Consider the following 15969-nt stretch of genomic DNA (forward strand, 5'->3'; position numbering starts at 1 on the left):
GCTAGTTGCTACACCTTTCAGGTTTATCGTGGCAAGATTTAGTCCACTGATCTTATCTTAATGAAATGTGTAAATGCAATGAGGATGAACTGCTTGTGAAAAGGCCTCAATCACCTTTCAGTTTTTCATTTTCTCATATATCCTTTAGTACATACACTGGCCATATCTGAATGTTTTTCTTTGTATCAGAAAAATCTGTGGAATGCATGGGTGACAATTTCAAAACTACAGCACACTGTCACACTTAAAAGAATCAAACGGTGACATTGAGTATGAACTCTGGCTTCCATTGTCAGTTTACCTGTATACATAAACAATGTTTCTCTATACACATACAATAGTAAGGCCATTCTTATTCTCGAATAATGCTATCATCTACCAGCCAATAGCTCACTCAGAAAGAATTTCCATCCTCTCTTTCTCTCTCTCTCTCTCTCTCTCTCTAGGTTGAACTTGCAGAAGGTTCAAAACCTATGTGCCTTGGTCACAAGGCTCCCACAACCCAAATTTTAAGCACTTGCAGATGCGACAGCTCCTTGAAAATGTGATGGCATGACTTGGATCTCTTCTGGCACAACACTTTCATCCACATATTCCTCTGCTTCACAGAGAAAACGTGCATATGCTGCATGAACATGGCTGAAAACCAACAATCCTAAAGTTAAGTTGCATGGCATGCAAGTGCAGAGCCTGACTTAGAAAATAATTTTTTTTTTTCATTCTAATGTATGAAGTTTTCTTAGATACACACCTATCTTGAGGAGAAATTTGAACTGCTCGTTCAAAGTAGCTTGAAGCCCTATCTTGGTCATGACTGAGCTCCCATGCTAGCTTAGCATATTGTGATAGAACTTCACCGTCCTTTGGATCTGCTAGTATTGCACGAGAGTAATACTCTTCTGCCCCCTGAAGATCTCTCTTGGACTGTCAACACAATAAGATTGTAAGCATTACTATTAACGCCCAGATGAAACATAATTCCTAAGAACTTGAGAATTAAGCGAAATCATCCCTTTGTTCAAATGTTTAGGCTTCTGAAGTATACAGTTATCCATGGTTGAAAAATTATAAAAATTAAAAGAAAAAAACCATTATAAGCCTAATGATTGCACAGGATGAGAAAAACAATATGCCCAAATGCAAACAAATAAATATGGCAAAACTAACCTGATACAGAAATTGAGCATAATTTCTCAAAAACAAAGGGTTTCCAGGATTTTCTTCCAGGATTTTCTTCCACCATCCTCTTAAAATGCTCCTCAACCCCTCCTTGATTGTCCCCGCCATCCCCACCGGAGCCTGTTGATTGGACCCGTCAAAAGTTCAAAACTCCATTCTCAATTATATGATTTTCCCCATCTGATATGAACATTATGAGTAAAAGGATCTTTCAGTTTTGTGAGAAGTCATTGATCCGTTTAAATTCCTTGATGCATGCAAAAGAGACCACCAACATATCATTTTTTTATTACATGTATGTGGGTTTTTATCTGTTTGAGCTATGTTTACATGTATCTGTCCATTGTGTCAGTTTTGAGTTTCTGCCCACGTGCTAGGATCATTTGGGTATTTGAGATCTATTAATGTGCAGGTAAATTTGATTATATTGCTGAAGCTGTGCATCCAACATTGCTGAACCTCTTTGATAACTGTTGAAAATCCATTGCTCAACCATAATTCCAGATTTGTTTATCTAGGTAAGATCCTCTTATATAGTTATTTACCATGTTAGTTTGTATCCTATTGTATCCCAACTATTATATCCTATTATATACCATGTTAATATGATGAAGGATGGCCGCACCATTTGATGAGTATCCTTTCTTCATCACTCTCTTACAAAGTGGTGAACATGGGGAAGGCAACACTCCGTTCGATAGCATAGATGGTAATGTTCCGATCAAAGCTTCACATTGCGTAGGTGAAAGAATGTCACCCTCTAAAAAATCATTTCAAGGTGTGTCTTTCACCATAGAGGAGAACACCCTTCTTGTTTCAGCTTTGCTAAATATTAGCATTGATGCTATATGCGGGACTGACCAAAAATTCACTCAAATGTGGGAGAGAATAGGGGAATATTTAATCAATATAAAAAACCAAATAGTCCTGAACGTTCTGTACTGTCACTGACCAATCGATGGCAATGTATCCAAAAATGCACAAATAAATTTTGTGCTGCTGTTGCCCAAGTAGAGTCAATACATCCTAGTGGTGCCATGGAGCAGGACAAGGTAATAATTTAGTTTCTCTTTTATGTTCTTTTAGTGCTTGAGCTCATTTTTATTCTAACATTCTCACTTGGCTCATTTAAGCTGGAGAAGGCCAAAATATTGTATAAAGAGAATGAGAAGGCGAAGGCGAAGTACACCATGAAACATTGTTGGTGTATAGTAAGATACCAACCAAAATGGCAGCAACATATGTCGATGTTGCATACGAGGAGGAGACCGCCTGGGAAACGTCCAACCATTGCTAACTCAACTCCACTAGCAAATGACACTCTCGATGACAACGTCAAGATTATTGGTGAGAGACCTCTAGGCAAGAAAAGTGAGAAAGAGAGGGAGAGAAAGAGGAAGTCTAGAGAAAGTGAAGATGCTAAGTTTAATAATAAAGCCTTAAGTCGCATGACCAATGATTGAACCGTGTGCATGGCGGAGAGGAGAGAAGCGGTCACCAAGGCTAAGAGCGATCGAATGTTATTAATTGCATTTAAGAAGAAGAATATTGATATGGAGATCATGAAATTAGATCTTGCTGGCATGAATGCAATGCAACAAGACTATTTTCAAACTCTTCAGAAGGAAGTTTACGAGGAAATGAAGAATAGATCTACATCCACATCTACATCTCCATCCACACCTTTTGGAGGGAAGTAACTCTTTGGTACTCCTACTCTTTTGTTTGTTGTAAATGCACATTAATGTAGTTAGATGGTAGACTCTAAAATTCTGATTTTAGGGGCTACCTAGCCACATATATTGGAAATACATGTGGCTGGGCAGCCACTATGTGATGTATTTTGTGGACGTATTTTGTGGAAATACAAAACCTAGGCAATTGCTCGGCGCCGGTGCAACTTGAATTGGACTACAACATTTTATACATATTAGCTACATTCTATGATTCGGTGTGGTGGCAATTTAGCTGCCAATTGTTCCACTAATTGAGTAGAGATTTAGAGATATTTTTTTATAAAGTTTAGATTTCATGCCTTTGCGTGGCTTTCATGTCTATTATTTTGGTGCTATTGTGAATTGGGCATCATTATTATTGACAAGTTCTTCGGTATTCCTCATCATCAAAAATTATTAATTCTTACTTTGGTCTAGTTGATTTAAGATTGATGCACGAATCATTTGTGAACTTTGCAATGTGTTGGAAAAGCTCCAAACATGCAAATTCTGGATATGATTACTAATTAATTAGAATATAATTACTAATTAAATGGTAAAATATGATAAAATTAAATAAATTAATAATTAAAAAAATTAAATTAATATTATTTTATTATTATATAATGAATAAATTGATAATCAAATGTGGAGATTTGATGTGAATGGAATAATTAAAGTCAAATTCATCTCATATTATTTTATTATTATATAATGAATAAATGAATAATTCAATATATGGATTTGATGTGAATGAAATAGTCAAAGTCAAATTCATTTCATATTAGCTAAAACTTAGGTTTGGCTTTGGTTATTCTAATGAGAGTATTCTTATTTAGCGATGACACATTATGGCCTGGTTTGAATAATGAGTTGATATGAGATGATACGAGATGAAAGTTGAATAAAATATTATTAGAATATAATTGTTAATATAATTTTTGTCAATTGTTTATTGTATTTTTTTTTTTAAGTTTGAAAAAGTTATAATGATTAGATAAGATGAGATGATTTCACTAAACAAATCAGGCCTAATTGGCTTTATTTTTTTGAAAAACCATTCACATGCACTACAAGGCTATGAATTTTGGTTCTCGTATTTAGCGATGACACACTAAGACCTGGTTTGGATAATAAGTAGAGATGAGATGAAATGAAAGTCGAATAAAATATTATTAGAATATAAATTTTTAATATTATTTTTGTTTTAAAATTTGAAAAAATTGCATTGTTTATTGTATTTTATTTAGAAGTTTGAGAAAATTATAATAATTCGATGAGGTAAGATAATTTCACTAAGACAAATGCTTGGTAGCAGCCATTGTTTGCTACATCCAAATTGCACACATTACGTGTCGAAACGCGGGGCTCCCACCATTTTGCACACATTTTGAATTTTCATTTCGTCCATTTCGTTCCTCTCTCCCCATCTCCCCGCGTTTACCTTTCTTCCTCCCTCCCTGTTTCTTTTTTCCTCTTCTCCCTTCTCGTTTCTTGCCTTCTTCTCCCCCCACCCCCTGAGCTTCTAAGAGAGACGGCGTTGTGATTTCCAGAGTTCTTCTGCACTGCACTGTGATTTCCCGAGTTCCTCTACACTGCACTGAGATTTCAAGTTCCTCCCCTGAAGCCCCAAGCTCCTCTGCACTGCGATTTGGAGTTCGCAGGTGATCCTAACGATTTCTTCTTCTTCTTCCTTTTTCTTCTTCTCTGAGATTTCTTCTTCTTCTTCTCTAAGGTTTTTTCTTCTTCTCTGCGAGTTCGACACACTCAGATTGAAGCCCTCAATCCATCGACGTGAAGCCCTATCATTTCTTGTAAATAATATTCTTCAAGTTTTTCCATGTATTACTCCTTTTTTTCCTGTGATTCTAGGGTTTAGTCATACATTTCTTTTTTTTCTCTGTGTTTACAACATCTCTTTTTTCCTTTAGGGTTTAGTTATATGAGCTGTAAATTAATGGTATTTTGTTAGAAATTAATGGAGTTATTTTTGGATGATGTATATATAGTATTAGCTAGAGATTAGAGGTTGCATTCTATCCTATCTAGTTTTAGTTTATTATTGAAGGTGGAAAAAGCTAAAACAAATCAGATTTTAGTGGAGGGTGGTGCAATGTAACCTCTTGGGTATGTTGTATATCTTGATTTTGGTCATGTATATAGATATATATATATATATATATATGTGCCGTATTGGACATATATTGCTTTGAATCACGAACGTAGGCTATGGATGGTGCATCACCATGGGACTCTAGTCGGGTTTGTTCAAATCAAAGTGTTTGTACAAAGTTTAAGATAAGTGTTTGTTGAGATTTCTGTTTGGAATTCGTCTCTGACCCCATGTAGATCATTCTATTCTCACATTACCAATAATTATCTTTGAAAATGGAGGGAAACAATCTAACAGATACCTTCAAAATTTTAAAGTGTTAAGTAACTTTGGAGAGGCTCGGGAAGAAATGTGGAGCATCTTGAGTTAAATTTTAGTCTTGGACTTGCATCTAGGGGAAATATTTTCAAATTTTCAAATGTTTTCATCAATTATTATTTGCATAATGTTAATAAATTTTCAATTGTTGACCAAGGTGTGAGTTCACTTAGATATCATTATTCCAAGTTCAGGTTAAAGGGACACAATATCATCAAGTCCAAGTTCAGAGTTATATCGAGAAGAAGAGTGTTTTGTTAAAACATACAGACATGAGTATTTGAAATGGTTTACTCATTTTTACAAGTGCAGGAGTTCCACACAGTAATAATTGTGACATGGTGGGAAGAGCAACAACCTTTTGATAGGTACAAATGTTATGTTGACTCATGAAGAAGCGTGTTTTGTTATATCAATTATAATTAATTATAATATTTCCAGTTGAATTGCAGGAACAGCCAGACTAAATTACCCGGAAAAGTTTATCAAAGTTCAACTAAAAAGGGACACAACATCATTAGTTACAAGTTCGTGATGATAAAGTGTTGTCCTAGACTTTTTTGCACGTTGTATAGATTAGATTTTGATGAAAATCTTGTAAATTCTATGTTGCTAAATCAACCTGTGTAATGAAAACAGGTTGTGCACTTCTCTCTTTTTTGAAAACTTTTGCCAAGTCTTATGTAGTTGATCGACTATGATAATTTAATTTATAATTAAAGCAACACAAGTCTATGTAGATTTTTTTTTTTTTTGAGATTGTCACGCAAGGGGGGCTGAGGGTTCCTGTGGAGATTATTGGTGATCATTGAGATTATGCATTTATTAGATGTCTTTATACAGTGACCGAAATTTTGAGAAAGAAATAGGTTGTGTTCCCTCTCGTATTGACATTGCTCAACCTGTTTAAAATATGACCCACTTGAGCTCACATAAATAAACTTTATGTGATGCCGTATGCTACCATAGTTATTTGCCAAAGGGAATATCTGATTCCAACAGTCCAAAAAAAAAAAAAAAAAAGAGTAAATACATACAATTCTTGCACTTATGTATACTACAATTCGGCAAGAAGTACAAGTAAATTATACAAAGCTTTCACTAAACAGAGCTTTCATATGAATATGACTCTCCTGTAGGTGTATCCAGATATATACCATCCATTCTCATTGGTATCAAATAAAATAGTGACAAAATTGCCTGCTCCAAATCAGCAACTCTAGTGCATACCATAAGCAACAAATATTTGTTTATAATGTTATATTGGCCATGATGATGGCAAGATTAGCACATCTTGTGTTTGATTCTGCTTTATCTGGTTTTGCATCCAAGCAACAACCATCTCACAAGCAGGGCACATGGCATCACAAATTCCGCTAGAAACTTTGCCGCTGCTCTCATCCACTACAATCTTGATGCCCGTACTGTGCAAAGACATTCATAAACCAACAGGTTCATCATCTAACATCCATGTCTAGCTAAGTATTATAAATAAATAAATCAATCAAAATGTATATGAGTTTTACCCAAAAAAAAAATGAAAAAAAGAAACTAGGAATAACCATAAGCATCACAAGAGAGTGACAGAAACACAAGAATTATGTCAACAGAAAATCTTTTGTGCCCAACCTAGCGACAGCCAACATGGGTACCATCAAAAGTTCATGATGCAGTAGGTAACAGGTAATGGAATTAAAATTATCAATAAGGATAATTATAAAATCATTGCAGAGAATGTTGAAAAGCTAAAAGATTATAAGAATATTGGTTTGACCTAACACCACGGGAACCATCAAAGGAGCACAAGCCAATATGGGAGCAGATCTTCTTTGGGTTTGCATGTTATATAGAAATATGAAGGCTGGAAATCAATTTAATAGTAGAATAACAAGAATATTTTGCAAAGAGGTACATAAATTTTATCTGATAGGGAAACATAAATCAGAACATAATAAAATGCAAGTATTTACCTCGGCTAAAAGCAAATCAATAATGGTTTGTCCATACTGCTCGACAATTGCCTTGCATTGCTGACTAACAACTCCAGAGGCTCCAATTGCATGATTTATCATGGTAATCACAGTCTGCAAGAAAAACCATCATATATTTGAAGTAGAAGCATGTATATATAATAATACAAGCCTTTAGGACAACAAGAACATATTTATGCATGTACAAGAACATATTTATGGTAAAGTTAAATAACATCTGGAGTAACCTTGATATAGTGTGAACAAAGCAGTGCATTTTATTTATATTATATTGAGGAGATGAAAGGGGAAAATAGAGGAAAAAATGACAAAAAGAAACTCACCATATGAGCAGAGGCATCATACCAGAAAATAGCGTGTACTGACACAGGGAATGAAAATCATAAGAACAAATACACCTAAATATACCAAGAAACATAAGAGGTCCAAAAAAGAGATTGTCCCAAATAATAACATGGGGAAAAACTAGAAAAAGAAAATAAACTTGTTGGTAAACGCTTCATACCTACAATGTTCCATCCAACAGCTAACTGTCCAAATAAAGATAACCAAAAGATTGGAAGACTGTTAATGATAGCATGTAGGAAAGACTAGCTAATTAACAAAGAGGACAACCTCATACATCCTCTACAAAGACCAGCTAATTAATAAATGAAACAGGCAGCATCATCTAGAATTTCTGCTTGAATTTCACCAGCTCTTTTTTTGTACCCATAGAATTTTTGCCAAAACATTTCACTAGCCCACATCTGTAGTCATATCAGTGTGCATGCATATAGAGTCCTCCTCCAATGGCTCACAGCCTAGACAACCATTTGAGATTTAGCCAAATTCACAACACCAAGTCTAGAATTTAAAAAGCAAAATTGAAAGAAGTAGCAATGGAGTCAGTTCTAAACTAATGTAAAGACAGCTATCTCATGTCATGCATTATGAATCCAACCCTCACTGGATTGATTTGCAGCATTGTTTATATCATTAACATATTTATTTACAAATCCCTGCTAAAACAAATAAGTTCCAATCATGTCTTCAAAACCTAAGTTGTTAAAAAACAATAGTTTACAAACCCTATTTTTCTGAAAAGAACATTGATTTTCTCCATGCCCTAAGCCACAATACCCATCTCAAAAAACACAAAAATGAAATCTTTATATACACATGAAGAATAGTTTACGAACCCTGTTTTCCTGGAAAGAACATTGATTTTCTCCATGCCCTAAGCCACAATACCTATCTCAGAAAACACAAAAATGAAATCTTTATGTACACATGAAGAACATAATAGTATGGAAGGGAAAATGGGAAAATATTTACCTATGAAGCTGAGAAAAAAACAGAGCACACTGTTGGAACTTCTCGCTGGTTTGGTCCGTTGAATCAGCTTGTGTGGAGTGGCAGCATTGGGTCGATGTAGGAGCGTCGTGGGGTTCACAGCGAGGAAGCCGTCTCGAGCTGGCAGTGAGAAGACCTTTCCGACGCGGGTTGGTGGTGAGGAAAGAGGATGGTTTTGCGGGATTCAAGACTGGTTTTCTCCGTTCAACGAGCTGGCGACGCTGGGCTGGGCTAGGCAGACGGAGGAGTGCCGCTCAGTCGCATTGATGAGAGAGACGGTGTCGCCGGGAGGCGCTGGGTAGAGAATGCTGAAGTGGGTTGGTGTCGAGGGGGGAGGGTGGTCTCACGGGATGATTTCGAATAGGGATGAAAACTGGAACTGATTTTTAAATGGAGTCAAAATGCACATTTTGATTGAAAAGAAAAAAAAAAAGAAGCAGCCATCACTACGCATTGTGTGTACCACTACAGTTGATACTATATAGAAAAACTCTTTCACTAAACAACCAGGCCTAATTGGCTTTATTTTTTTGCGCCGATCTCTCCAGTACGAGTGAATAAGAGAAGATCACGTCTTCGAAGGTGGCGATATTACCGTCTACAGGTCGAGTCATGAGATCTAAAGTGTAAATACTCGACTTCGTTAATCAATAAATTCAGGTGATAGACGAAGGCGTTGGTCCATCGGTGCGTTAGGGGCAATCATCTGAGCCAACGTATAAAACGACATTTCCAATTATTACAGTAGCAATGAGAACAAAGTTATCATTTTTTATTATTTCTTGACGTAGTATTAAATAATTATAAAATAAATCAATAAGAGATAATGATATCAAACAATTATAAAAGGAAAATGATACTTGGCTAAAATTATATGTTATTTTTAACTCATTGTTAATTATTTTATGCAAGAGACATAAAACAATGATATATGGTAATAAACTTATCTTCTACACCAGTTATTGGTTGAACATTGGCTTGCATGACTACTCTTTAAAATATAAAATAATTTAATTTAATTTAAAAAATAAATTTTAAATTTTAAATATTATCAATCAAAGTTTATCGTTTAAATAATAAAAATGATATAAACAGATAATAAAATAAATCACATAATTTTTCTCAGAATTTGACCCGTCCGTTTCACAGACCCAACTCTGCCGTACCCACCACAGACTGGAGGGAAAATATCACGCTGAGATTCACTAGACGGACCCAAACCTTTCGTCTCCTTCCTTCCTAATTCCACCACACCAAACCCAAGAGGCACATTAGCAGCCTTTCACACCGAGTAGTCCAGCAATCCATTCTTCCCAAGCTGTTCTTTCTTCCCATTTATATACATGTAACCTACACACCTACAGAAAAATCGAACCATCATCCATGGATTCTCTCTCCTCCGTCTCGCCTTCCATTGTTCTCCCTCCCACCAGTGACATCTTCCGCCGCCGCCGCCGCCGGCGAATCTCCGTTGCTTCTTTATCCGCTTCCCACAACCGTCGTGTTTCTTCTTCTTCTTTCTTCGGCTTCTCGTACTCTCCAGAACTTCACAGAAGGAGAATTCTTGAAGTTTCTTGTAGTCTGAGAAGTGGAGCCGCAGATGAAGAAGACGACGACGAAGACGGAAGAGAGGACGTGGAGAGGGCGCTTGACCTGGATGGTACCATTCCTGGAACTTCGGATGAGTTCGTGAAGCGGATGTCGTCGCGTGCGTACGACATGCGTAGACACCTACACCAGACCTTCGATAGCAGCAGCTACGATGGTATTGCTTGCTTCTTATTTGTTGCGTTTGATTATAGTGCTTAGCTCCAGCTGGCGCACCTGATCGTGATTTTTGCTAATGCGTGCTATTTGGTTGGAATGCAATGCTTTTCCCTTTGCGTGCGACGGGCCTCATATATAACCATTTAAACATTATTAAGGCCGTAATTCTTTTTGGATCCCCTTCTTGACGTGCTGACTTTTGATCATGCATTATGAAAATTTGCTTCTTTTCAGCTGATCAAAGAGTAATTTTTTCCCTTTTATAGATAAAAATTTTATGTTAATAGTAAGAATTTAGCATCCCACGCACCATATAACACCAAATCTTCTAACATTCTTGTTCGACATTTACAAAAAGTAAAGGAACGGTTATTTTGACTCTAAAATTAGAGGCATATACCCTTAGGCCACAGTTACAAAGTTGAAACTTGTAAATTTAACTACATATGCTTTTGAAATAATGCATACATTTTGCCTGAAGATAAAGAAATGCTGGCAGGCAGAAGTAGAACCTCTCCATCCTGCTTTTGGGGATGTTAGTACAATTTCCGGTGCCAAAGACGTGAACCTTGAGATCAATGAAATGCCTACAAAGAAAGAAAAAACTTTCCGGGTGTGTCCGACATGGGGTAGCTCTGATACTTCACGTAATCTTCAGAGAGGATATTCTAGTATGTGCAGAATTGCTAAGAGTTTCACCTCATTTGTTGGGCTATTTATATTGGCGGGATCCCTTGATTCTTGGGTCACTGTGTCCAATGGAATCCCCCTTTCTTTCCAGCCACGGATGTATTTAATGATTATCCTTGATACCCTAGCCCTTTGGTCTGATCTTTTAAGTGCTTGGTGTCATGTCCCAATTGCCTCGCATTAAGTGCACATGCTTTGCATCTCTTCGCACCAAATGCTTCTTACTATTTTGTCTTGTTGTATTTAGTGTTGTTTGCCGCATTGAATGTCCTGCCTCCCCACTTTCCATCATCAAGAGAAATGTAAAAGAGAATGGTTTATTACAAGATAAAAAGAAAATGTTTTAGCTTCTTCCATCTCGAGGGGCGACGTCGTGAGGCCTCTCAACATATTTACTTGTGGGCTGGATGTCTTAGTTCACCTTACTACCTCGCCTCTTGTTAAGTTGTAACCTTCAAGTGAAAAGTCCAAATTATATGATTTATATTTTAAAAAAATTAATCAATAATATAATTAGAGCCCTATTGAAACTTTATAAAAAGCAAGTACTTCTCATTCTCAAGTAATGTGGGATCTCATACACCATCTACCCTTATCCATATCATACGGGGTATCACAATCTACCCCTTAAATTCCAGATGCCTCGTCGGGCCTGTCCATTGTATGTGGCATAGCTCAAGTAGGGGTGTGCAAAATTCCGAAAATTCCGACTCCGTCCGACTTCCGCTCTAACTCCGACTCCGACTTCGTCGGAGTCATCGGAATTCGGAGTCGGAATTCGAAGTAGCTCCGAATATCTATTCGGAGTCGGAGTCGGAGTCGGAGCTCCAAGAAGCTCCGATTCCGACTCCGAAATTTTTTTTACTGTACACTTGCGCTCGAGCGAGGTGTCGAGCGCAAGTCGAGTACACGTTGTATTGAACATTGACTCGATCGACATGTCGAGCAGAAGTTGAGCGAACCTCTTCCAGAGAGGTTCGCTCAAGCGACATGTCGAGCGGAAGTTGAGCGAACCTCTTCCAGAGAGGTTTGCTCGAAGCGACATGTCGAGCGGAAGTCGAGCAAACCTCTTCCAGAGAGGTTCGCTCGAGCTACATATCGAGCGGAAGTCGAGCGAACCTCTCTAAAAGAGTTCCGCTCGAGCGCCACGTCGAGCGCATGTCGAGCTCCGATCTTATGTCGGAGCTCCAATTTGGCTCCGACTCTTGTCGGAGTCGGAGGTCGGAAACGAGCACTCCGACTCCGTCGGAGTCAGAGCCCAGCCCTAAGCTCAAGTCCCACATTTCTAGTTGGGATAAGCTTTGATACCATTTGTAACACCTCAATAAAAGGCCCAAACCATATGGTCTATACTCTAAAAGGACTAGTCAATGATACAATTAGAGTCACATCGGAACCTTATAAAGTGAAAAACTTATCATTCCCAAGTAATGTGAGATTTCATACACCACCTACCCTTATTCATATCATATGGAGTATCACAATCTACCACCCTTAAATTCTCGACGTCCTCGTCGGGCCTGTCCATTGTAGGTAGCATGGTTCAAGCCCCACATTTTTTGTTGGAATAGGCTCTGATACCATTTGTAACGTCCCAATGGAAAGTCCAAACCAAATGACCTATACTCCAAAATAACTAGTCAATGATACAATTGGACCCTATTGGAACCTTATAAAGAGCGAGAACTTCTCATTCTCAAGCAATGTGAGATCTCATATACTATCTACCCTCATTCATATCACATGGAGTATCACATAAGTGGGGACTGCTTAAAGAGGGAAAAAGTTGATGGTGGTTTAGATAAATTTCACTCTAACATTACCTACCTTCCGGTTGGCATATTATCTATTATTACATGTGGATTTTGATATTTCGATGTGTTTGCAATAAGATTGACCAAACGTCAGTTCTGTCATTTTATTCTAGTTATTGTTCAAGCCTCACCAAAACTTTTTGGCCTCGGCTGAAATACCCGTTCCTTTCTATTTCACTAGGTACTGATCTCCTGAGTACTTAGTACCAAAATTCTTTGGCTCAGCCGGATACCCGTTTCTTCTACTTCTCTGGGCACTCCTGAATACATACCTAGTTATGCTTATGTGTAACTTATTTACTGGAAAATTAAACACATTGGCATCTTTTGTTGTATCCTGACCATTCAATCATCAATCATTTTTGGTTGAGATATATCATTGTTACTGGTACCTCTCTCTCAGAATGCAGTGTCCATTTTTATCTTGTAAATTTGAGTGTTCCAAGTTTTACTCGTTCATTCATATATAGTTCATAAACGTTGCATTGTATATGGTGATAGGCTTTATTTCTACAATTCTTGGTGCTCTGTTCATATATAATGTTATGTTTGTTTTTCTGCAAAATGTTTCTCATTTTCGGTCATTTATTATTGTACAGTACTGGATGCCAACCCTTGGCGAGAAACTTCAAAGCCTGTATATGTACTTGCCCAGAGGGAAAACCAATTGTGCACTATGAAAACCCGAAGGAATCGCAGGTCTACTTTCCTTTGGTTTAGTTCCATCATTCTTTTGGATGGTTATTACTGTTGCACCAGATCAATTTTTTTGTTCTTTCTGTAACAGTGAAGTCGAAAGGGAGCTTGGGTTATTGTTTTCCAAGGGAGGAAAGTGGACGTCTGGAATTGGAAATCAGCCCAAACAGTCAAGAACCGGGACAAAGTTTCAGATGCTTGTGGAGGATATTAGGGAGGGAGTGCTAGTAAGTGATAATTAAGCTTTGGTTTTCAAATACATATTTCATTGGATCAGTATTCGCTAATGCGAATACATGAGCAAGACCCTATATATTATTTGTAGATAACTTCAAATATAATGCTCAAGTCTACCATCACCGTCTGTGGAACTAATTACCCACTTGCTTCCGCCCCACCCGGAAGCAAGTCACTCCAGTCACTGTATCCCGTCACTTTCCAGTGTGAATGGTTCAATGCAGGCCAAGTATCTTTTGCATGGTCAAAAACTTCATAATTGTTGTAGGTATTTGAAGATGAAAATGAAGCGGCAAAATATTGTGACTTACTGCAAGGCAGAGGCCAAGGTTGTGAAGGTGTTGCGGAGATAGAAGCCTCCTCAGTAAGAACAGAGCAATCTTCAAATTTGGTACTGTATATGGTTCTTTATAATAAGACTTTCTAAATTATCTACAGGTATTTGATCTATGTCGGAAAATGAGGGCTCTTGCAGTTCTCTTCCGGCGTGGGAGGACACCACCTCTACCTCAGAGCCTTGAGCTCAACCTCAAGGCACGGAAGCGGTCTCTTGAAGATGCTGAGGATTTGCTGTGAAGTTCCCAAAGAATGAAGGAAGAACATGTACGTACGAGAAACTAACGTTATCAACGCTGAAGGTTGGAACATGATAATGTAATATAAGTTTTGTTAGCCAACAGAATATACTCATAATTTACAAGTGAATTATAAAGCTCGAATGGAAATTGCATAATTTGGTTTGTCTTCAAAGGTCATGATGATTCCATATCTTATGAACAAGTTGAAGCAACATTGATCTTGTCTTTTAAGCTTCACATTCTCTGCATAAAACCTTTGGTGCTTGATGGTTGATCCGCAGGCGGGCTTGCATGCATGTTAGAGGGCTGCCCAGATTTGGCTGGAGAACCTCCAAAGAAATATGTCGGAAAGATATGCCCATAACAATTTCTTTTGGCACTATTAATTATTGTTAAATCCAATCATGTTTAACGGCCACAAGGTCCGCAACGAAATAATATTTGAGGACTCTTCTTTTTTCTGATGAATTATTGGAAGACTTAGACTACGTTTGGATGTTGATGTGATCTTAAATGATTTGAGTTGATCTGTGAATGATAATATTTTATAGGTCTCATTGAGATTGTTTTAATGTAAATAAATTGATATATGTGTTTGAATGTATGAAGTAGTTAATATGAATTTAAGTTTTCATATAAAGTTAAAAAAGTAGTGGGTCACATCAATAATTGGTTTAAGACGGATTAATGATGTGATATTGACATCCAAACAAAGCCTCAATGGCAAAAGAATAGCAATGAGCAACAAGTTATGCTCAGAGCTCTAGTAGTAGACTCAACAAATTTATATTTTGGCCAATGTTTAACTAGATTGCATAAAAATTTACTGTAGTAGACTCAACAAATCTATAATATTTTTAACTTTGATAATTTTCATTGGCTAAATCTGTTGAGTCCAAGTTGCTGGCCAAATATTAATTTGGCATAAAAAATTCACTCTCCTGTGTCCTATTCGTTTTGTACGAACTCACAATTCTAGAAAATTCATCTCTATCTCAAAAACATGAAGCGCCCAAATCTCAAATTCAACCACAAAAGGCAGCCAGTCTCTATCAGTCATCATTTCAATGATGTGGCATCACATTGCTGGAGTGCTTCAAATTTTAGTTCTACAATATTATGATCAGTTGATACCAATTTTTTCTTTTAAAGTCTAATATGAACTTTAGAAAATTAATGTGTATTTTTTTAATAACGAATAAATATTCAAATTACAATTATAATTAAAATAAATGAAAATGTCAAAATTAATATTTTAATAGAATAGTGATAGATTTGGAGAGTCTGTTATTTGATGTTGAAAATTGGCTAGCTAAATTTATAAAAGTGAATTCTTTAGATAAATTTTGACCAAACTTTGTTGAGTCCACTACTAATACTCTAATTAGGCTTGAATTATATTTTACTTGACTTCCAGTTTTATTTGATTTTGCTCTATATTCAGATTTGGTGCATCAAATATAGATCGTCCCTTCGCGTCGTAACATTATTTTTATTATAATATTATGAGTAATGTTACTTATCATCCTAATTTCT

The 15969-nt window shown here is 36.9% G+C and overlaps 3 protein-coding genes across 4 annotated transcripts; 1 reads left to right on the top strand and 2 right to left on the bottom strand.

Moving 5' to 3' along the window:
- Nucleotides 1–251: 251 nt before the first annotated feature.
- Nucleotides 252–1287, bottom strand: LOC121254665. The gene is made up of 3 exons (XM_041154787.1): nucleotides 1168–1287; nucleotides 752–924; nucleotides 252–639 (listed from the first exon to the last, which is right to left on the bottom strand). The coding sequence occupies exons 1-3, from the start codon at nucleotides 1285–1287 to the stop codon at nucleotides 510–512; spliced, it is 423 nt and encodes a 140-aa protein (XP_041010721.1). The 3' UTR covers nucleotides 252–509.
- Nucleotides 1288–6583: 5296 nt separating this feature from the next.
- LOC121255030 (aspartic proteinase-like) lies at nucleotides 6584–7433 on the bottom strand. The gene is made up of 3 exons (XM_041155326.1): nucleotides 7296–7433; nucleotides 7100–7164; nucleotides 6584–6749 (listed from the first exon to the last, which is right to left on the bottom strand). The coding sequence occupies exons 1-3, from the start codon at nucleotides 7395–7397 to the stop codon at nucleotides 6584–6586; spliced, it is 333 nt and encodes a 110-aa protein (XP_041011260.1). The 5' UTR covers nucleotides 7398–7433.
- A 2382-nt stretch (nucleotides 7434–9815) lies between these two features.
- LOC121254666 lies at nucleotides 9816–14912 on the top strand. 2 transcript variants are annotated; one of them, XM_041154789.1, is made up of 6 exons: nucleotides 9816–10416; nucleotides 13522–13621; nucleotides 13710–13845; nucleotides 14124–14219; nucleotides 14294–14458; nucleotides 14715–14912. In XM_041154789.1, the coding sequence occupies exons 1-5, from the start codon at nucleotides 10035–10037 to the stop codon at nucleotides 14429–14431; spliced, it is 852 nt and encodes a 283-aa protein (XP_041010723.1). In that variant the 5' UTR covers nucleotides 9816–10034; the 3' UTR covers nucleotides 14432–14458; nucleotides 14715–14912. The 2 variants fall into 2 exon arrangements, with proteins under 2 accessions (XP_041010723.1, XP_041010722.1); XM_041154788.1 differs by lacking the exon at nucleotides 14715–14912 and having other exon boundaries at nucleotides 9817–10416; nucleotides 14294–14588.
- The last annotated feature ends 1057 nt before the right edge of the window (nucleotides 14913–15969 follow it).

The sequence above is a fragment of the Juglans microcarpa x Juglans regia genome, chromosome 3D (assembly GCF_004785595.1).
Source record: "Juglans microcarpa x Juglans regia isolate MS1-56 chromosome 3D, Jm3101_v1.0, whole genome shotgun sequence".
Lineage (NCBI taxonomy): Eukaryota > Viridiplantae > Streptophyta > Magnoliopsida > Fagales > Juglandaceae > Juglans > Juglans microcarpa x Juglans regia.